Source organism: Serinus canaria, chromosome 1, assembly GCF_022539315.1.
Source record: "Serinus canaria isolate serCan28SL12 chromosome 1, serCan2020, whole genome shotgun sequence".
Classification (NCBI taxonomy): Eukaryota; Metazoa; Chordata; class Aves; order Passeriformes; family Fringillidae; genus Serinus; species Serinus canaria.
In genome coordinates, this window is record NC_066313.1 from 34,305,392 (window position 1) to 34,327,631 (window position 22,240).

Here is a 22,240-nt window from a genome sequence, read left to right on the forward strand (position 1 = left end):
TCAAAAATAGATTCAGTGTTTCTGAAAAGCCCATGTTTTTTTAAGGCCACGATAATCTGCCAAGAGTCATTTTGTCTTTAAATCAGCATAATTAATCTGATGTTTCCGCCTCTCAAGTGATTCCTCTTCTTCCCTTCCATTCCTCACAAGATGACCCAATGCCTCTCACTGTCTGCGTAAACACTGGAGATCCTGAAGACTTGGCTGTCCCCTCACTACTTGCTTGTAGTTGTTGAGCTCCAACATCACCTTGCACTACATTCACAGCGAAGAAGAACTTTGAGTATAATCTCTGATGAGGAGTGTGTCGTATTTGGGGGAGGATGGGATACAGAGAGCTGATTCAGAAGCTGGAGAGCTGGGAGATGCACTTCCAGAATCGATGGAGTCTCTAAAAGGAGAAGGAGGAGTTAAAGCCACCAACTCCTCCAGGTCTTGCTTGGCTGTTGGGGTCTCTGAAGTGCCTTCTTTGATGCTGTCATTTGAGGGTTTCCTAGCAGCCTGTGAAGCGCCATTGACTTCAATGGCAGGAAGCGGTTGGATCTCTGCAAGCGTGGTCATTGTTGTAGGGAGCTGGATTTCCCGTGGAATCAGGTACGAAGAGCAGAGAGGAGCAGCCCCCGCTGTCCCTGGAGTAGATGTTGAAAGCATCATAGAATTCAGCTCACTGATATTGGCTGTGAAGCGCGTAACCACGCTGCTGATCTGCTCCATGATGGAGCCTTGGGAGGAGCTGCTTCGCTGGGGAGGCTCTGACTGGAAGGTGGGGGCTTCGTCTTCTGTTCGGCTGACAGAGGCCGTTCTGTGGCTCAAGGTGCTGATTGGTGAGGGAGTCTGTGGTCGGTACTGAGCTGGGTATTGCTCTTCTGCTTCCGAAACCTCATAAAGCGTTTTGGCACTAGCCTCGGGAAATGTAGCGCTGCTACTGTGTCGGCTACTATCTGTGCTTTTAGAAAAAGGCTTGATCACTGCAGTTTGGTTGGGGTTCTCTTTTTTGTTGATGTGGACTGACAACCGCTGCCAAAGGTGTGCTCCTCGGCTGCTTTTCTCGTTCTGGGCCCAGGAAACTGATTTCCCATTAGAGCTGTAAACACAAAGGAGATAAGATGGTAACTTGCAGCAAAGTTAAAAATTGAATTGCTGTACCTAAATCAAGGGTATATGGTATTTTAGAGTTTATATTCACCATAAAGCTGACTGTAACTTCACCTATATCTGTTTATTGCAGTATATCTATGTCTATCATTTATACCCGTATGTTCGAGGAAAACAAGCAGCACATCAGCTCATTTCAGAGGGCACTTGTGCACCCAGCCACCACCTGTCCTGTGCTAGATCATGGCCTCTGTCAAGGCCCTTGGGACATAGGCTGGGGGAGAGAGCAGCTTGATGGGTTCCCTTCTGTTGGACTGGTGTCAGGAAGAGGGCCTGTGGGACTGAGGGATGCATAGAGGAGTAAGGAAGAATTAAATGCTTGAAGAGAGTGAGTGAGAGACTCGGACTGGCTAGAGTGCAGGGGCAGGAATGTGGGCTGGCCTGGGAGCTTTCAGTGGTAAGGAGCTTGGTATAGTGTTCTGAACATGGGTTCATGGTATGGAGCAGGGATTATAGACTGGGAGATAAAGAAGTGTAATCTGCTAAGGCTGGGGAAAAATAATCTGTTTTTGTCCCACTGTTCGAAAGCATAGGAGCAATACACAGAAAAGGACTATGCTGGTTGTAGGTAAGGGGAACAACTTCTTCATCAGGGTACTTGGCAAGCTACCTGCCACTAAATTAAAAAAATAATTAATTTTTTTCAAATTGCAGGCCAGCTCAGAGAATGAAACTATGTTCCTAGTAGGAAAGAAACACCAGACAATCTATACAAGGAACTCCTTATGGTAACATGAGTTTGGAGACAGCAATAAATATTTTGCTCCACTTTTCTGGAAAATGAGTCCTCTTGGGGTAAATTCTCTTCAGATCCCATCATACTATTTATCAAAATTCCTTATTTGTCTTCTCTTGATACCTAAGAAAAGCCAGCTGTGTCCCTTATAAACACATAGCATTTCCTTCTACATCTTCCTCAGTCTGATGAGCTGGTGTTTGCACATACATCAATATATATTCTTGGAAATAAGGAAGATATTATAAATATTTCTTAGCTGAAACAGACAATGACTCTGAAATGATGTCAACAGGGAAAACAGTCCACACATACAAATAAACATGATTTATATATAAAATGCATCAGAACTTTAGACAATTCGCTTTGGTTTCCAAAATATTTGCTATAGGCATTTAGGATTTGTGAAAAGACAACAACATTGGAGACCCTGGCAGACTATTGCAAATTTGTTTTTTGTTTGCTTGTTCAGTCTGCAATAGATATCCACACATGTTATCTTGCAGCATAATAGTTTGCAAAGCCCATACTTAACTAAATACAGATGACTTTATGTCATATGGAAGCCTTCATGTGGAGGCTTCCTTCAAACTACCCATTTAATAGCTCTTCTGGCCATCTAAAAAAAAGTTGCATGCTGAATGTAAAATGAAACCTCCTGGTGGGTTCACGTCTGTGATTACATTACATGGAATTACGATGGATCATGTAACACAGCACATTACAACAGATTTCCCCTTCAAAAGAAGCATGACAGAATCCAGAAGACAAACACAATGTAAAACAATGGGTACTTTAGGAGAGGGAGGACTGGGAAAGGAGCTGTATAAGTACATATGGGTTCCCCCCTCTGCTGCAATGGTCACCAGGATGATATTTGTGTCTTGGAAGCTGTCTGTTAGGCCCCTACCCCCAAAATGCCAGGCAAAACAGCTGGTGGCTTGTAACTTGCTGTTCAGACAATCCTTCCTTCTGCTGTACTCCAATCAGAGCAAGAAGGAAAAGCAAACTCTCTCCTGTAGCACTGCTCACTTTGACTCCCTGAATTTCTGGAGGTCCAGTTCTGGACTGAGCAGGAGATGACACTAATGTCTTGCAAAGTAAAACCATTCCCTCTGAGAGACCATGCACTTCTTTCCTTGCAACACATACTCTGTGGGTGTTGAGAACTGTTTGAGAACCCTGGCTCACTGGTCATGCTGAGTCCTGAGCTCAGTGAGATCTCAGTGACAGCAGCAGGAGCAGAATTTGGATTGTTTAGCAGATGAGATCTTGCCTCTAGTTCTGCTATGATGACCATGAAACCTTGTCCCAGTTGCTGCTGTGTTTGACCTGGACCAGGAGGAGGGAGAATGATCTGGCACTTGTAATTTTGATCAGGAAGAAAGAGAGGATGCAGATCCAGCCCTGGATGTCCTCCTGGTGAGGTCTTAGAAGGACCTGTGACCGGCCTGTCTGCCCCAAGGGTGGAATAAATGCCATTAACATGAAGGATTAGTCAATGCAAATAGAAATGCTTGCCCAAAAAAAGTGGGATTTTCTAGCACCACTCCTGACTTCAAGCACTAGCTTAGTACAGATGTTCAAACCCTTTTAAAAGTGTACTAAATACATATAAATATTTTAATGGCCTGAAGGTCAGACTGTAAGAGTTTGTGAAGGCAACCTGCTACTCCCTGGTCACAGTAAAAGAGACAATAATTAAGGAGGGATATGAGGTTGAAGAACTTGTGGAAAGGGAAAGGATGAAATCTGAGTTTGCATCAAACCCTTGGGAAAGATCATGAACAGTTAAATCTTAAGAATCTCAGTTTGGATTAGTCACTCTTGGCTGATACACTCACACTTCTTTCGTACTCTGCCCTAGAGTCATCTCTGCATGTGGCTCTCATGTTGATCCTAGGGCTCGGAAGGAGACCCAATGGCTGTTTAATACAAATTTTGTGCAAAACTCTGAAGACTTGTCCATTATTCGCTGCAAATTCCTTGATATTACGAAGTGAATAGGACACAGACACCCTCCACTGAACAGGTGGTGGGGCTTTGGAATGGGCTGCCCAAGGAAGTGGTAGAATCAACATCCCTGGAACTGCTCAAAACATGTTTGGATGTGACACTTGGGAAAATGGTTTGGTGGTGAACACAGTGATGTTGGGTTTACAGTTGCACTTGATGATCTCAGAGGTCTTTTCCAACCTTTTTGATTCTATTCTTTTTCAGTAAGGAGTGAACCCTATAGCTAAAGAATTTCTGCATCAGAAATGTATCCTATGCTTTATCATGCTGCACCTACTTACTAGGAAGTCAGCATTGGACTGAAGCATGCAATCATTTTTTTCCTCTGTGAAAGGAGCATCACTTGTTTTCTTATATTGCCATGAAAATGGGTTGTGGATAAACTGCTGTGATAATACTTTAAGATCCTGCTCTAACTGCATATTGATTGGTACTCTGTCAAGTTAACTGGAAACCACACAATGCTCACAACTTAAAACCAGAGAAATAAAGATAGATCACAGACACAGAATAGAATCTCTAGGAATGGAATTGTTTACATTTACTATGCCCAGCTCTGCCTTGACTCTTCAATGATGGGAAACTTAAAGATAGTGAAATTTTAGATTCTTCTTTAAACAGATTTTGGCTCCATCAGTTGAAAACAGAAGAATTACACTTTTGACCTCCCAAAGGAATTTCATTACAAAGTTTGGCTGAATACAAATTTTTCTATCCCACTCTTCTACTCTGCCAGTTCTTCTGCTGGCACATTGCACTGAATAGAGCAGAGGAGAATGGAGCAAACTTCAACCAGTCATACCAAAATGTTCAGATATCTTTTGGGTTTTTTTTTTTTTTTGTAAAACAAAGCCTTTTGCAGACCTTTATTTTGGTTTTTAATTTCTTTTGCCATAGGTTAATTAGGTTCAGCTTTATGTACAAGAGAGATTTCCTGAGAACCAGACAGTAATTGTTTCTCCATTGTCTTTACTAAAAGCTGCTTTGATTTTGATAGACTGGCTTTTTCCCTGCCTTCTAGACTTACATAATATGTACAAGAAAAGAAATTAGAATAAATGAGTGATTTTGAAGTAGCTGATAGTTCAAATATTTCTTCTACAGTTGTCTGCTTGATGACAGAACAGCAATTAGTTTTGTTTCTAATATTTTCTCTTACAGAATCTCTTTAGAGACACTTGAGTTTTGTCTTTAAAGATTTTTTCTGTTCATGAGAGCTATTAACTGCTTTTTATACCCTTAGGTGTGAAAAAAATATTCCCCTCCTTTTACGAATATTTTTTTTAACTGTCTAGAATGGGTCACTTGGTCTTTTGTTTTTGTTGAGGCAGTAGAACTTTTGTTGCAGTATTTTTTTCCTCTGTTTTATGATTATTTATGAGATGGTGCGTAGGTCTGCCACAAGTGCTTCTTTAGCCAGGTGCTAGTGAAGCAAATTTGTTTTGTATGGTACTTCAAAATGAAGAAGAAATTAAAAACAGGAAGAGGAATTTACAGACAAAGCAGCTGAAAACTCTCATATTTTAACAAGCGTTCCATTCTCATTAATTAACAAGAGCTGCTAAAATTATTTCTGGTGCTGAATGCCTAGGGACCAATACTGGGGACAGCTAGGGAAAACATATGCAATTTGAAAATAAGTCACTTGTTCTCTTAATATCTTTGACTGAAATAGGAAAATCAATTTGAAGTGATGGAATTCATTATTTTTTAAAAAAGCCCAGAATGCATAGCTGCATAGTGGAAACCAAAATATAAGTGGAACCATAAAAATATAAGGGAATTTTTTGTTCTCTTTCACATACTAATATGGGTATCTAACTCCAAATTTGGAATGGTACAACTGCAAACACACACTGGACAATAACTTGATGGAGACATGTATGATATGTTTGCAGCCTGTCCTCATGTGACTACAATAGGGAAAGATTTCAAATTTTTATTTTTTTAAAATTCATGAATGGAAGCTCATATTTTGGAACACTGGTCTAAATTTTAAGGAGCTGAAATTGGTAGGAAATTTGTGCCCAGATGCTTCAATGGCTGAAGTGTTGCAATTAATGTATAGTTCTGATAGTGTGCAGACTTCTTGCATCATTAAAGGTGAGCTCTTCCCATGTTATCCCCAGAAGCAGCTGGCAGTGATAAGCAGGATAAACTTCTGTACTTGGCTCAGCCCATACAATTCTCTTCTGCCAAAGAGAACCCTTGTTTTTCAAAGTAAGTAGCAAGAACCTGTTCTCCTTTTAGACTCCTCTGCTGAAACCTTATTAAGGACTCAATGATATAATCATTCTGCCTGAAAAGGATTTGTGGGCTATCTGCAGACTTAATTAAAACTTGATTCTTCTTCAGGGATGGTGTGTGCATGTGTGTGTGCCCATGATGAATTCAAGTAGGGGCAAATATGCATTTTCTTTCATCTTGCCTCCTGCAATCTCAGATCATTATTTCTTTTGCTTGTAGTGACCCAAGTCCTTCACCCCTGGGAGAATGCAAGTGCCTTGCAGCATGCCAAAAACACTGAAATGAAATAAGTAGTAGAAGTGGTGAACTTCAGCACACAACTATGAAGAAGCAAGTCATAGTTTCTCCCAGAAATATACAACAACCTGGACAACTGGATGTAGAACCAAAAATGTCTAAAATAAGTCAATTCTGCCACTGTAGTGTTTTATTTCGTTGCTATTCCTCTAATTTTAAAAAGCTTTTAAGAAAACCTCTGCATGCCTATGTAATTGTTTCCCTAGGTAAAAGACAATTCTGCCACACACAAATAACCTGCTAGTGATATATCACTCAAATTATTTAGTTTAAATTAATCTCATACTGCTTTTTCTGTGGAAATAAATGACAATAAAAGAGAAAAGAGGAATGATACAGGGCAAAATATAATTTTGTCAAGTCCTGAGTTCTAGAAATAAACAATTATTAGCAATTATTTTTCAGAGTAGTTTTTTGTTGTGAACAGCAAGAGCAATTATTTGTATTTCTCTAGAAACTGTAATCTGTCAACACCTCCTTTCCTCATGAAAATCCCAGCTGACATTTACATGAGTGGCTTTAATATGTAAATATGAAAGAAACTACAAAGTGAGAGGGGGTTGATGGACAAAACCTTTGCCAGTGACCTCCCAGTGCAGCCACCAATGGTGCTGATTCTGGCAACTGCTTCAGCATCATGCCTGGTTACACTGGGAAATGGAAAGTCTGGTATCTGAATTTAACATTTCTAGTACATCAGTGATCATTACCCAAAATTCAAAAATGATCCTGGTATGAGACGTATCTTCTTTCCTCTACAACCATGACCTCATTGCTATTTTAAATTAAGCTAACTAGAACTGTCTTATGCTTTTTGTCTGAAAAAATGCCCTTTCAAGCATCTCTGAGAACATCTCTGCTACACTGGAGCATTCTATTCACAGGATGGAGAGAGGAAAATGACACCTCTTGAGCTCTGAGCTCCACTAAGTTCCACTAAAAGCAGAACATTCTTTAAGGCGTTTTTAGCATGACTTGGTCAACCTGATTTTTCATTGTTTTCATTGCTAAAGGTATGAAGTGAGAATTGGAAAAAATAGAAACTATCACCTTACCTGACACTGAAATCAAGTGTAAAAGCAATGCACAAAAATACCCCGAAACATAAAAACCACACAAAACACAAACAAAAAACCAACCAATAAACCAACAAATAAACCAACGGGAAAAAAAAGTTAACTCTCCCAGTTGTATCTCCAAAGTCAAGAGTTAATTTGACTTCTATCTTCCGCAAAGACCATGCAATTGGAGGAATTTTACATGTTTGGCATGCCTAATAAATAGTTACAGAAGTATTTTTGTGCATGGGATTTATCAGCAGGAAAATTACTCCTGTGAGTTATTAAGCAGTTTCTTACTCATTGCATTCAAGTGACTAAAAAATGCAAGAAATGCGAAAGAACTGAAGTTGTGATGGCTGCTGTTGCACGAGGTATTTGAGGATGTGTGGTGAACAACGCTGCCCAGTATGAATTGCATGGCATGATTTAGACTGGAAGACTGTAAGTGGGATTTGGTCAGTATCATGGGTCCTGTGAGATGATGAGTTTTTTTCATCATTCACAAATGGTCAGGTCCCTGTATGCCTTTTTCCATTTGCTCTTCATCTCAGTGATTTCTAGCACTGGTCTGATACTTACTGGGACATGAGAATGTATCTACTTTCTGTCCTGCAATGTGTGAGTTCTCTCTGGGAGATTCCCAGGCTATCTAATGGCAACTCTGCTGAGCTCAAAAATTGGACAAGGACCATTGGCCAGGACATTGTGGCTGGAGACAACAAAACACAGCCATTAAATGCAATTGCACTCTCTGTTAAGCAGCAGGTGTTCTTAACAGTTTGAGCAGGTCTTGTAGCTGACAGTCTTGCTGTGGAACTATTAGACTGACACATTTTCCAGTCTTTTTGACTGTTAGGGCATCCTCTTTAACAGGAACCTTTTTCTCCTCTCTACTTGACTCCGATCGATTACAATCTGGAATGCAAACAGATTCTTCACTGTGAAGATATAAAAAAGAAGTTTTTCCAATGTGTATATATGGCCAGTTAAAACAGAGCTGAATACTCTATAACAAAATACAGTTGTCTGACAATTGCATGTACTTTTCCAGTCTTCAAAGTTCCATTGTCTATTGATTTCAGATAGCTTTTAAATGAAGCATAAATATTTCTGAAGTCAATGCAATGTAAGAAAAAAATTCCAGATGACACATAGACAAGAAACCACACCAGCTGACAAAAAATGTACTTTGTGTGCAGTGCTCAGCAATCAATGTTTCTGATGTTGTTTTAACTGCAGGAGCCCTCAGGTGTGTGCTGTTTGTTGTGAGTGTTGATGGCCCTACCTATGTGTGTGAATGCTGTACCCAAGGGAAACATAACACTGTGCAAGTGTCTCCCTGAACACCCTCCTGAAATGATAAAATTTCCCAAGGGATGTAACACTTGGGAAAAGTGATGGTATAATGTGGTCACCCTGTGCTCTGCTGTTACATTTATGAATATCCTACAGGGCTTGATAAGGAATGAATAGGTCTTTTAATGAATGGTAAAATGGTTCTTATGCTTAGCAGGACATAACACAATGACACAATGCTTCTTTAAAGCATTGTTTCATGAAAGATGTATAACCATCTTTGGCATGTATGTGTTTATATATTTATAAGCACATGTATGGAGAAATGAAAATTGTGTCCCGTGGGAGAGCTCAACTTTTGGAAATCTGGCTGGACTCAAAATGAGAAGAATTGCTGAAATCTCCAAGTATTGCACAGAATTATGTAGTTTGAAGTATTTCAATGGGAATAACATCAAAATGGCCATACTAAAGAAGTTAATCCTTGTTACTAAAGCATTAACATTGAAAAAATCTAGTATTTAATATTCAATAAATTGTAGCATTGCTTAATGTCATGCAAAATATAATGACAATGAAACAAAAATAAGTATATGAATTAAATTGAGAAAGCTACAAAAAAGATACTTTAAACTGTATTTAAAATTAATTTGAAGTCTTTCCTTAAAATAACTATAAAACTCAGCACTTTTCCATAAGATATTTGAGAAGATCCAACATTTTCATATTGAATATGTTTTTATCAGTCATTTTTTGTCTGCCCTTTTAAAAAGCTCTTTTGCTTAGACCTAATGTAATCCCTAACATGTAGCAGACCTACCCTTCCTACAGGTTTCGATGCTGCTTCTTTTCATCTACCCAACTGGCTTAATGAGTCAGGTGTAAGATTTCTCCTCCCCAAAGCACCATATTACAACAACATCACACAGGACATGTGGTTCAGATCACTGGAATGAACACGGTGTAGGGTTTTTTTGTAGTCAGATGGAACACATAAATCAGCAGTGGCAACATGTTTTCTTTTTTTTTTATCCTTTTTTTTTCTTTTCTATACATTCTTTATGGGATACACAGGAATTACAGACAGAGGATCTAGCCTGGAATTATCCAGGGCTGCACCTTCTGTTCACAGGCATATCACACTGACCTAAGGCCACTTGCTCTTTGCTTACCTGGTCATTGTAGCTCGCCCACCATTCCCCATACTCCCTTTTGGGGTGAAACACTCTATTTCCGACTTGTGCGGGGGGGCCAGTCTCCTGCCTTTGTACCTAATAAATCACGACAACAACAGGAGCAAACAGAGAGAAGTGATTGTGTGCTCAGCTTTCTTTGTCAGCTGCTGTGCAAAGGGCCATGCACATGAATGTTACTGTGGCAGTGGTAGAGAAGAGTGCAGAGCAGCTGTGGGAGTGGTGGGGTAACTGTGTAAAACCCCAGACCAGTCTTAAAGCCAACAGGGATATGCAGGACAGGTGCTCACCATTTCCTTTATATATATCTATATATATACATATATCTGTAACTCTATATAGGAGGAGCCAAATAGTCTTACAGAATAAATAACATGCTAACAGTTTATTATTTTTTGGAGTTAGAGCAAAACAGAGAAATTAGACCAAAAAGAGAAAAAATCTCTTAAGAGAGCTACAGTTTAAGGGAAGCAACACTTAAGTCAAGAATCAGTGGGAAATCAGCTGGTGGCCATGTTTTCAGCCATAACTTTTTTCCCTGATCCTACATCTCTGTAATACATGGCTGGTTTCACTTTTCAAAGCAAACACCAGTGTAGTGGGTGGGTGAAATTGGTTGTGTTACATCGCAGTTCATGTTGTGAATGGGACTTCCTCTCTCCACTGGCAACAAATTGAAGTTAGATGACTTCCTGAGATCTAGACATAAAGTCAAGTGAGATCAATCCCAAACCTAGAGTCCAGTGCGGTACTATGTGTATTTTATGCACAAGACCTCACACTTTGATGAAAAAAACCCACTTGGATAAACAGTTTAATACTTGATCATCTAATTAATCCATGGATGGGATACGAGATAAGACCTGGGCGTTGTTTACTCTCTGAAGGCTCAGTTGGGATGCGAGTAATGTAGAGGTCTCACTGTCTCTCCTCCCAGCAGTGAACTTCACCCTAATTGTACAAATTCTTGTGCTAGCTGTTGAAATACCTATTCAAGTCCTTTAAGGAAAATTTGGGCAAAGTACCTGCATGTGTCTTCTCAAATAGATAGTGATATCCCACCCCCAAGTCCTGTGATCTGCACTGTGGGGTTTTAACACACTGCTGTGGGGAAGATTGTGAAATTAACATTGTTAAAATCACAGAATAATGAACTTTTCTAGTGTTCATTCATTAATCTGATCTAGATAACAAAAGTACCTTGAAGAGAATGACCCTGTAAAAGATAAATAACCTGAGTACAGAGAAAGTGAACTACATATTGGGTTCAGATGAAGTAGACCCTCAGATGCAGAGTATATTGCATAAATCACTGATGAAGAAGCTTAGTGAATCTGGGAGTGAACCGGAGACAGCAAAATGAGGTGTATAAGTGCAAAGTCCTTTGGTTTACAAATTGTAACCTTACTGAAAGGAGAACAACAGCAATTTTGCAGACTGGCTACCAAGGTTTTAAGACAATCTGGAGTGTGGAATATGTAGTGCTCCCAGATAGGCACGAAGCTTGCAGAGGACACACGGACTAAATGGAAGTCGATTCCTAGAGCGGAGAAAAGTGGATGGGTTTAGGGAGTAGATAAATTTACTGAAAAATACAAATGAAGTCAAACTGGATTGTACAAAATTAATTGGGATAGCCAGAGAAAAAGAGAAGAAAGAAAAGAATGTGTAGAAACTTCACAGGAAAAAAAGGAAATAAACTTGGAGTGAAGGTGGACATCAGAAAGTAGAATTTAGGAAGAGCAGGATGGAAATACAATTGTGTTTAGAGTAAATAACTGAAAATGATATTTTGTCTAGCAAGGCAGGAAAAAAGTGAAACTAGGAAAAACTGGGAGACTAAATATTCTCAATAGGCAGGATTCTAGAAAGTAGCCAACAAAAAGGAACAAGAGATAAATGTCCTTGGTAATCCTATCCTGAAGAATTCCAGGTTACAACAGATGTCACCCACATAAATAAACCTCCACCACTGTGCATTTGATATTAGCATAAATTTCATTACCATGAAAATCAGCAGAGACACTGTTATGAATCTCTCAAGTTTATCCATCCACTCAAGAGCAAATTACACCATGAGAAACAACGTGTGGCCTCTTAAAACCTCAAAGCCTTGAGCCATAGTAACTGCTGCTCTGCCATTCATTCAGTGTTAAATGTCCATGGAATTGTGAAAACAGTGACCAAACTCTAATCAATCCTGTGGGTGTGGAAAGTGCCTCTAACTTGAAATGAAACTACAAGTTTCTTTGAATGACTATTCTGAAAAGGCATACCAACAATTCTGCATAAAATATTTTCAGCTCTCAGGGCAGACACATGATGTTACTTTGGCTCAGAACATCTTGCATTAGGAAAATGTCCCCTTCCAGGTTGTTAAAACCGAGGATTGCTTTAAAAGAGCAAATCTGTTGAGAGGGAAAACCCTCAGGCATTTCTTTGCAGTTGACATAAGAACTACTAATGTGAAAAGTAATCGGGTATTTTGGAAGAGTCATAAAACAGTTGAGTGTGAGCAGTATTCACAAGAACAAATTTATTTTCTCATTTTCTCCAATTCCAGGACTATATATTGGCTAGAAAAAAGATATAAGATTTTGACTCTGTGCAGAAAGGCAGCAACTAAAATCTGTTATAGGGTTTAAAATATTTTTAGTCATCTTTAAGTGTTCTTTTTCCCATCTTTTGGGGGGGAATGGTGATCTGTGTCATTTTTTTTGGCACAGGAGCAAGTTTTCTTAAGGAAAATATTTAATGTTAAATACTAATACGTTTTATAAGTGTTGATCAGGGACAGGAAATTTGGGAAGTAATTCCCAGTAACTCAGTCACTGCAGGGCTTATCCCTTTGCCAAATGCTTGGTCACATCACTCCATCTTACACAGCAGTGCTCTGCTCTCTCCAGAGAGCCTCACTAGAGAGAAAGAAACTCCTGGGCTCAGAAACCATGACTACACTGCCTTGGTTTTTAGGGAAGTCAGTGTACATTTGATACATGGTAGGAAGCACCAATGAGACTGCTCAGGTTTGAAAGTCTTTCTCTGGTCTTCACCTTCCAATAAAACTCCTCTTGTAGGCCAATATTAAAGGATACTATGGAAAGCAAAGGGGGAATATGGGTATCATCATCCCTAATGAGATCAATAGTTATTCACTAAAATCTGTAAAAATCAGCTTTTATACATGTGTGGATTTCTAGTGCTTTTGGTTGGTTGGTTGCGGTTTTTTGTTTTGTTTTGATTTTTTGTTTTGGTTTTTTTTTTCCTGTGCTGACAAGTCTCTAGATATGGGTGTTTTTTAGACTATGCCTGCACAGTAGATCCAGGTGCTGGTATCCTGGTGGTCTTGACTTCATGTTAGGGTGAGACCCATCTTTGTCCATGGTCCCTCGTACTTCTGCTCTTTCCCAGTTTCCATGCAGAAGGTGTTGGATACCTTGATCAGCAACACATTTCACATGGCTGTACATCCCCTGTCTGGAGGATGTTGGCAGAGGAGACCTAGAAGTTGTGCCATGGCCTACATTTGTGAATAGTTTGATCAAAGACATTCTTGAATCATTGAAAAATAATCTATAGATAGAATGTGGATGGTAATGCACAGGTTCTGTTAAAATGCCCACAACATGCAGGGTGAGAGATTTCTCAAAAGACAAGAGCTTGCAATAGCAAAAAGTAGTTTTTTCAAACAACGTGTTCTCTGAAAAAAGAATATGACCAATTATAAACTGTTTTTTACTTTTTGACATAAAGGTTTTTTTACTCTTTTTCAGCAAAAAAGTTTAACTAACTGAAGATATCTCAGGGTACCTTCAGGTTTTTAAATTGCAAATCAAATGTAATTTATTGTGTTGAAGATGGAGATCAGTCATAAATCCCTATTTCAAATGTAATCTCATACTGCCATGTAGAAGTGTTATTGATTATTGAGCACCCAATATGTGCTGGACACAGTTAACTCATATACAAGCAGTATATTCCATCTGCAATATTCCTTGGTCTTGATACTAAGAAATAATGAAGAACTTAAATTTCATAGCAGCAGAGTTAAGGCTAGCCTTTAGATTAGATAATATGTTTAAAGATTTCTGCATAAATGCTAAAGAATGGAATAAGAAAAATATTTAATGTTTTTACTGTAGGGGCTGCATTGAACTACAAACATACTCTGTTCTTGGAAATTGATTCTGTGAGATTGGTCATGCTATCTTGAAATTGTGGCATATTGCATGGAATATTTTGAAAGAGTCTCTGTTTATTGTGCAAAATTTCCCCATCTATATAATGGCTTAAATAAATTGCATATTATTAAGCATGCCCCTTTTTTCATTAAAAATAAAAACATATAAACATTACTTGCTTATTAGCACAATTTCAGCATGTAAAATTGCTTTAGATCCAAACTTACAATTTCTTTTTTCAAGTTCAGCATAATATTTCAATTTTTTTTAAAGCTTATTCTAATTAAGCAATCATATGTAATTGCAGCTGGTGAATTAAAATGACATTTTTGTTGGAATGATATACAAAGCATTATACTGGCTCAAGGGAAGATTAGACTGATAGCAAAATATTAATTCCCTTGTTCCAGAAAGGTTTTTTCTGAAGAGCTGGACAAAACAATGTGCAGGATTTTCATACAGTAGAGTCATACCTGTATGAATGTTCAATATATAATGCTATAGTCAAAACTACAGCAGAATAAAATTGCTATATATTATAAACATATGAAAAGATCACATATTTTTGCAGACATCTGCCTTAAATTTTAATCACAGTTATGAAAAGGTATCAGTCACTGAAGAGAACTCTCAGCCAGATGAAATGCCATCTCTCCCCCTAGTCCACATCAGCATTCAGGATGCAAGCACAACTGCATCCATTAGAATTCACACAGGTGTTCCCACAATGGCAGACTGCTTCCTGACTTGGTGGACCTTGGAAGGAGGGGTGCATGTCCTAGCCTTTTGTTTATCAGATTAATTACAGTGCATCAAATCAATTGCAATGCCAGTTTTTATCAAAGTTTGCTGTAGAAAGAAGCAGAAGTTCCTTTGGAAGACAAAGGTGGTAGACAGGACCTACACTGTGCATGCTAATGAACATGAGACCATCTGCAGGGCTCCTCTGGGTGCTCTCCAGCATGTGTGATAAGGGCAGTGGTGATACAGTATATGGTGGCCTTCATTTGTCATAAGAATTTTGGGAGACAGGCTTGAAGATTAAAAAAACAATGTAAAAAAGGATGAACACTGTTATTACAAAAAATAGAAATTCTTCCTTTCCCTAAATAAATATGAACTTTTGGATCCCATCTTCACTGTTCCTTCCTGGGGGTTTTTTTGGGTTTTTTTTTTGCAGTGCAGTAGCAAGATTTCATTTTGCAACCTAAAGCATATGTGGGTAACAGTAGGCAGGGAACTGTTCACAATGTCATTTAGTTTGCAGACTTCAGCTATGATATTTGTTTCCAAATGATGGTAACAGTGTCTTAATAATATGAATAGTGCCAAATATTAGGCTTGAAGACATGTGCTCAGCTAATGCAGCCAAAATAAATTTATCAATCAATCAATGAATTAATCAATCAATCAATCAATCAATCAGTCAATATTTAATTAAATATGAGGGTGAAATTCGAGACAACAGTACACAAAAACGATTGTAATAAGGTAATTCAAGAGTATAAATTCATTATACAGATGGAATGTTTTAGCAGCAATTTATAAAAAGCTTTCAGTAATACTTTTCACTGAGTTTTATAAAATATTCTTCAGTCATTTCAGAGTATTTGAAGTATAATTAATCACAGTACCAAGCTTGTCCAAAAAGACACCAAGACTTAATTATTTAGGGAAAATGAAGGACTCAAATCATTCAGTAATCTCTCAATCTAAATTTTTGTAGCATATTAGATTAAAATAGCTCCCAATGATCCATTTGCGAACTGATTCATTAATAAATGCAGACTAATCCTTCAAAAGGATAATGACTTTCTCTGAAGAGTTAATTTTTTTATCCTGAATGTTTCAAAATTAAATTTTAGCAAGCTATGAAGCAAACAAATAGCATCTTGTATCACTATGCCTAGATTTTCTTTTTTTAAATAAGAACGATACCCATTGGGCCAAACATTCACTTCATGTAAATTGTTATCTGCTCTAAATACATTAAGTCACTTTTTGACCATCAACTCATAATACAGAGGCATCTAAGTACTTTTGTGCAATTTGTAGTCAAGAGTCCTATTAAGATCTGGAGAAATCAACTTATTTTTTGGTGCACAATGATTTTTCCATGACATCTTTTGCCCTACAGTAATTTGTGGTCCTATTTTGAGCATCTTTTCTACTTTTCAGTTTCGAAAAGGATTTATTGCATTGAGGTGGACAATGGCTAAAAGGTGGTCACTGTTACCACTGTTAGTTGAAAGGTGGTACCAATAATTTCTAGAATGTATCTTAAACATTAGTGCTCCCAGTTCACATCATTTGATAATCTCCCAATTAATTCTCTGTACACACAAGAACTGTTTAGCAAAACTAAAAATCACCTCTAAATTATTTCTTTAGTTTATAAAACTTCAGGATTTCAAATAATGTCCCCTACCTTTTTTTTTTTTTTCCCAATGGTGAAATAAAACTGGAATTGGAAAGATCTTTTACTGTAAAGCTTTTATAACAGTCTGATGGGTGTAAGACAGGTGAGCTGGGACCTCTCCTCTGACACTGACTGACAGTAAAAATCATTTTACTTTTCACCAGGCTAGAGAGTAACTGGTTTTTTCCAATCTTTTTTTTTTTTTCCCAATCAGTGTTTATTTTATACCAGACAGAATGGCTTCACCAAGTTCCAGTAGGAAAGCAACCCATGCTTTGGGGGTCAATTTATATATCACAAGCTGCTGATATTACTCCATACAACAGGGTATGCATTAGTTTTGAGCTCAGTCTTGTGGGTTTACAACCTGTTCTATATTGAGTTTCATGTTTTCCATGTTCCAATCTACCTGCAGAAACTGCAGAATTGATGACTTTTATGAAATCTGTGACTGTTAGTCTAGAGTTTAGGAAAGTTGTGTTTTGCCTTGTTTTGCCAGGCAATGGACCTGATGGAGTGTTAGTCTTAGGGTACTATATGACCAATCAGATCACCAGGAGTATCTCAGACCTTTGGTTATGAAAACTCTGAGTATGAACCTATAGGCTGTGACCTGGAGAAGTCTGGTAAATAAAAAGTTTTTAAAAATTAGTTTAGAAGTGAGGTGTAGTGTTCTCTTATCACGGTTCAAAATGTGTCAGAGAAATTGTTCAAGCTGCATATATATAAAGTGAAAACTGGCACTTGCACTATAAAAATGTGTCTCAATAGAATATGCTGTGGCAGAAACTCAAGTAGAGTATCATTCTCAATGGATCTGCACATGAGGAATGAGAACCAGATTCAGCTTTCCACAAAAATCTCTCTATTTTTCTTGAACTCCTTCTTCTTTACAGGACTAAAACCTCTGTGTCTAGCAACAGGCCTGTTTCATATCTCAGGCAAGTTGCTGAGGCATAAGAGATTTAAATCTTTCCCTTTTGCATTTGAAATCCTCATGCTGATAATACACAACATGCTCTAAAGACTTGATCACAGCTCAATGGCCATGACTTCAAATCTATCTGCTTATTCATGTATGTGGCTTCCATGGAATGGCATGGGTTGCATCTTGGGGACCTTGGCATGCTGTGTGTAACAGTGGCAGAAGTTTATTCTGATGGGGTTTCCCATTTGTCTGGAAAATCAGTGTCTTCCCAGGACTTTCTTCATAATGCGGCATAGCCCTAGTGAAACCTTGTAGTTTTCACATTTTCAATTCTCTTGGTCTTTTTCAGTACTTTATATGGATGTTATTTATATTCAACATTAGAAGTATTGTCTTAATAAATTCTTGAGGAAAAAAGAGTGGACTTTTTGAGGAACTTAAACTCAGACTTCTGAAAAAGCTCATCCCAAGATTTCAGGGCTGAAATATGGTGTGCAGATGCATTATATAATACTTAGACTGGAATATTTCTAACTATGAATGGCAGCTTCTAGAGTGATACCAGAATATTTTCTTATTTTTGGTCCAAAATAGTTCCTGTTAGAACTGTAACAAAATATATACAGTCAACCATAAGCAGGAAAATGGAATAGGGAAGGGAGAAAACCAGCTGTTCCTTGCAGAAACAGAGCATGCAGTGTGCTGGTAGACACCTGTTTCCAAAATATTTCATTATGGCACAGTTTGGGACTGCATGATGTCTAATTATACACTAACTATAGACACTGGTGGTCCAGGACTGAATCCAATTCAGTGGGAAAAAATCAACCTTGCTTACCATGTTTTCTTCATAGAAGAAATGGAATGGCAATTAAGAGCCTGTTAGCCCAGGCACCTGATGGCTTTTTCTGATGTGGCATTGTAGTGCTTGAGGGGAAGAAACCTCATTCTGGTGTGGATGTGTGAGCATTTTTGTTTTAGTAAGATAAAACAAAATGATGGTGATTTGTGCAAGAAAAAAATTGTGGTTCCCCTGATGAAGCAAAGTGAGTTTGGCTCACTAGGACATAGGATCCCCAGTCCTGATGAAAGCTGTCAGTACTATCACTTCTGCAGATGCACACAGAGCAATGCTCAGCTCTGCAATCAAATGGTGCAGGAAAAACTTCTTAAGTGGGCAAGACAATACATTAAAAACCAGGTGAGTTTTCTGTTTAGTTTCACAGCCTTAGCATATTTTTAAATATTTGGGAAATACTTCATCACATAGTAAATCCAAGTAGAAGAAAGTATCACTGCCACACCGAGTTACTAAGCTTTAGTCTAAAAAAGATTTGTGAGAGAAGTGTCTATGATAAAGTGCAGAAATTTATGTGCATAGTTATTCTCTTGTCTAGTATTGTGCTGTTCACAAAGGCACAAAGCACAGCCAATGTATCTGGAATATACCTAACATTATCGGGCTGAGCTGCTGATGATTCTTTCCCTTAGAGTGATCATAGCTACCTGCCTGGGTTGCAGATTGAAAGTGCTGCTCTACCTTCTGGCTTAGTTACTGATTATCAGTAAGATGATAATCAGTCTTGTTTTGTTTCAGGAGGGTACTTTTGGCTGGCACTGGACATCTATAAGCTTCTCTCTTTTGAGAAAAATACTGGTAGGATTTTAAAGACATAAATAGCACATATATTTGTGAAAGACAGTATTTAGGGAGGTTTTAAATACTTTGCTGGTTACTTAGAACAGTTTATTTCTTGCTTTAAAAGCAAGAAATCTTGCTATTCAGGTAGTTGTGGGGAGATGAGGGTGAAGCTTAGAAAATGGAGCATGAGTGCCATTTAAAGACATCTTCCAGAAGACATAAACAACTAGCGGTTATTTTTTGTGTGAAATCCAGGGTAACTATATTAGAAAGCCAAGAGGAGCTTTTGAACATCTGCACTATTCTCCAGGTCAGGGTAACATGACTGAGACCCTTTGATGTGCAGTCCTGACTAGAAATATCATAATAGCAGCTCTTGCAGCAGAAATATACAGACTTTTTCTTGCTTGGAATAGCAAGTTATCTGAGAGTGAGGAGAGGCTAAATTAGCCCTGTTCTTTTGGCCTTTGCAAAAAGGCTGTGTGGCATATGTGATAATAATTTCCGGTTTTTCAAGGCAAGATTTTCTCAATGTACTTATGGTCTTCCTAGTCACTAGGAAACTAACTGGTAAGATGACTGGAATCAGAAATTCCAGATGCCTCTCTACACCAGTTATGTGGCTTTGACTCCAGCTCTCTAGTACTCTCCTCTGTGAAGTTACTTCTGATAATGCCAGGTTCCTTAACCCCACCTTAAATGAGGTTGGAATATCTTTTGGTGAGTACTGCTGAATCACAACAGTATCCATGAAATGGCTTTCCTTTCACTGGGTGATGAATAGTTTTACTCTCTCCCTCTACATATTTCAGTATGTGAAGATTCATTCCAACACACAACCACAGCTTGCCTGGGTTTTCTTAATTGAAGAACACCCCATGAAAAAGTCATTTAGGACTGTAACAGATGCATTGCTTTATTTAGGAAAAAGCACTCTTGTTATCTGTCATTTTGTGGTTGATGTGAAAGCTCTGAATGGAGCGTTGGCATTATGTGTTTGACAATGATTTGATGCAATGCTACATTGTGCTATAAATTAGTGTCAAGAAGCAAAATGCTAATGATAGAGGCCCCTCTATGCACTGGTGACTTAAATAGCATGTTTCTTTGAAATTCAACAGTGACTCACTCTCTTTTAAATAAAGCCCCTCTGAGCTATTTAAATAATGCCATGAAGTTCTAGTGCATACTTCCTTTGAGTCTAAATACTTTGGTGTTTACTTGAATAACTTTCAAAACAATCTTTTGAGCATTGTACTGAGCAATACCTTGAAACCTATTGCTTTGGGTACCAGATTTTTTTCGAAGAAGTGTTTGATTATCAAGTGAAATGGTGGAACTCTATTTGCTCATTTTCTACACTAAATGGAATTAAAGCTGACAGTGGTTTTCTATTCTTTCTTGGAGATTATACCAGACCTAGGTGAAGTCCTGAGCACCATTTTAAATGTACTTATTGCCTTTCAGGACTCTCTTTCATGTAATCAAATTGGTATTGACTAGAGAGAATTTCCCAGGACTGATGGAATCATTTTGCTCTTGGATGCCTTGATCCTTCAGGCACACACTGAATGAGCACTACTAAACTAAGTGGCACCATCACTGCTTAATTGGCTGGGGATTCAGACACCTGTATCAGGAGGATCTTCTTTGCTCCACTTTTGTGCATTGATGAACACTGCTGATGACATATAAGTTTTTCTCCAAGTTTCAAATGCAAAGTTCAAGTTCAGCATCCAGGAAAATATGTCAATGTATCAGCTTTCTGCTGCATTTTCATCCCTACACACACATACTGGGCACTCTCAAAGCTCTTTTGGATTGAAGTAATTCCCAAGACAGTGCTATTGAATAAGAAGTCTTGGTTGATGATGATCTATTATATTCTGTTAATATCTCCCTGCTGCAGATATTATCTATGCACTGAGGGATGTAAAGAAATGAAAAGAGAGTCCTCAAAAAGAAGAAAATACATCTTGTCATTAAGGATATTTAATAATGATGTATGCTCTTTGCTTTTCAGAACAAAACAAAGATTTTAGAGGATTTTTTTTGGTCTTTCCAAACCAGACCTGAACACATGAAAAAAATTCTATCCCAAGCCCAAGATCTTTCTGTGATCTATAACTTCATCTTGTCAAGTAAAAATGTTGCAAGGTGGCAAATGAGTTCTGAGGCAAAAGGAAGGGAAAATAATGATGATCTCAATGAAGAATGCCTTCTAGTGAAGATATATTTTGAAGAATGACTCTTTTAACAGTCCCAAAAGTTGCTACAGGGCTTCTAATTCAAATACCTCAGGTCATTTATACATAGACACAAAATTTGCAGAAAAGGATATTTCAGGTAGCCATCACTTAATCTGAAAAATGATTTGTCATTTGAAAATATCATCCTACTCTGCATCTGGAAAGGAACTGAAAAAAACCCCATAATTCACTGATCATAAGTATAAAATATCTTGTAATAGGCTGGTCATTTTTGTACCACTTCAAAGTCTCTGAAAGAGAATCATTAGTAATATTCTGACAGAAAAAATAATCACTTTGGCGTAATATATCCTGCAGGTATTACTAATAAAGTCCTCCCTCAGGTTTAAATTGTGATTCACATTTAAATGGAAGTACAAATTGTCCTTGTTCCATGCCAACTGCAGTTATGAACAATGACATGTCTGGAAATATTCATATTATCAATCCTGAAATCCATGTGTGTTTCAGTGAGGAGAAAAATGAAGCTACATGTCACTTTCAGGCTAGACATACATACTTGAGGAATGACAAAATTGCTTCTTTGCAGTTTCTTATCAACATTTTTTTTTTAATGCCAGCAGTTAAATAACCTAAATTATTCTCATAGCACTCATACCAAAAGTGAAATGATCAAAGGATAAAACCAACCACTGGGGAAGGTGCACACTACAGGTTCTGTTTATGGAGCAGAGCAGTTTCCACTCCAGAGCTCTCCTTTCTCTTTAGTGCTCACTTAAGATAAGTTTTATACATTGAATGAGTTGTCTTCATGATTGCTGAATTAAAATAATAAGTTAGGAAGAAACAAAGAAATATA

The 22,240-nt window shown here is 38.0% G+C and overlaps 1 protein-coding gene across 3 annotated transcripts in view; it reads right to left on the minus strand.

The window, feature by feature from the left end:
- Positions 1-261: 261 nt before the first annotated feature.
- GRM5 (glutamate metabotropic receptor 5) overlaps positions 262-22,240 on the minus strand; it is a 226,672-nt gene continuing 204,693 nt past the window's right edge. Inside the window, exons 8-10 of one of the 3 annotated variants that reach the window (XM_050974064.1) lie at positions 9,981-10,079; positions 8,289-8,450; positions 262-1,084 (exon numbers count right to left, since the gene is read on the minus strand). In XM_050974064.1, the coding sequence (XP_050830021.1) occupies positions 262-1,084; positions 8,289-8,450; positions 9,981-10,079 (1,084 nt within the window). The remainder of the gene's footprint in view (positions 1,085-8,288; positions 8,451-9,980; positions 10,080-22,240) is intronic. The other 2 variants (XM_050974069.1, XM_050974074.1) reach the window with 2 other exon arrangements.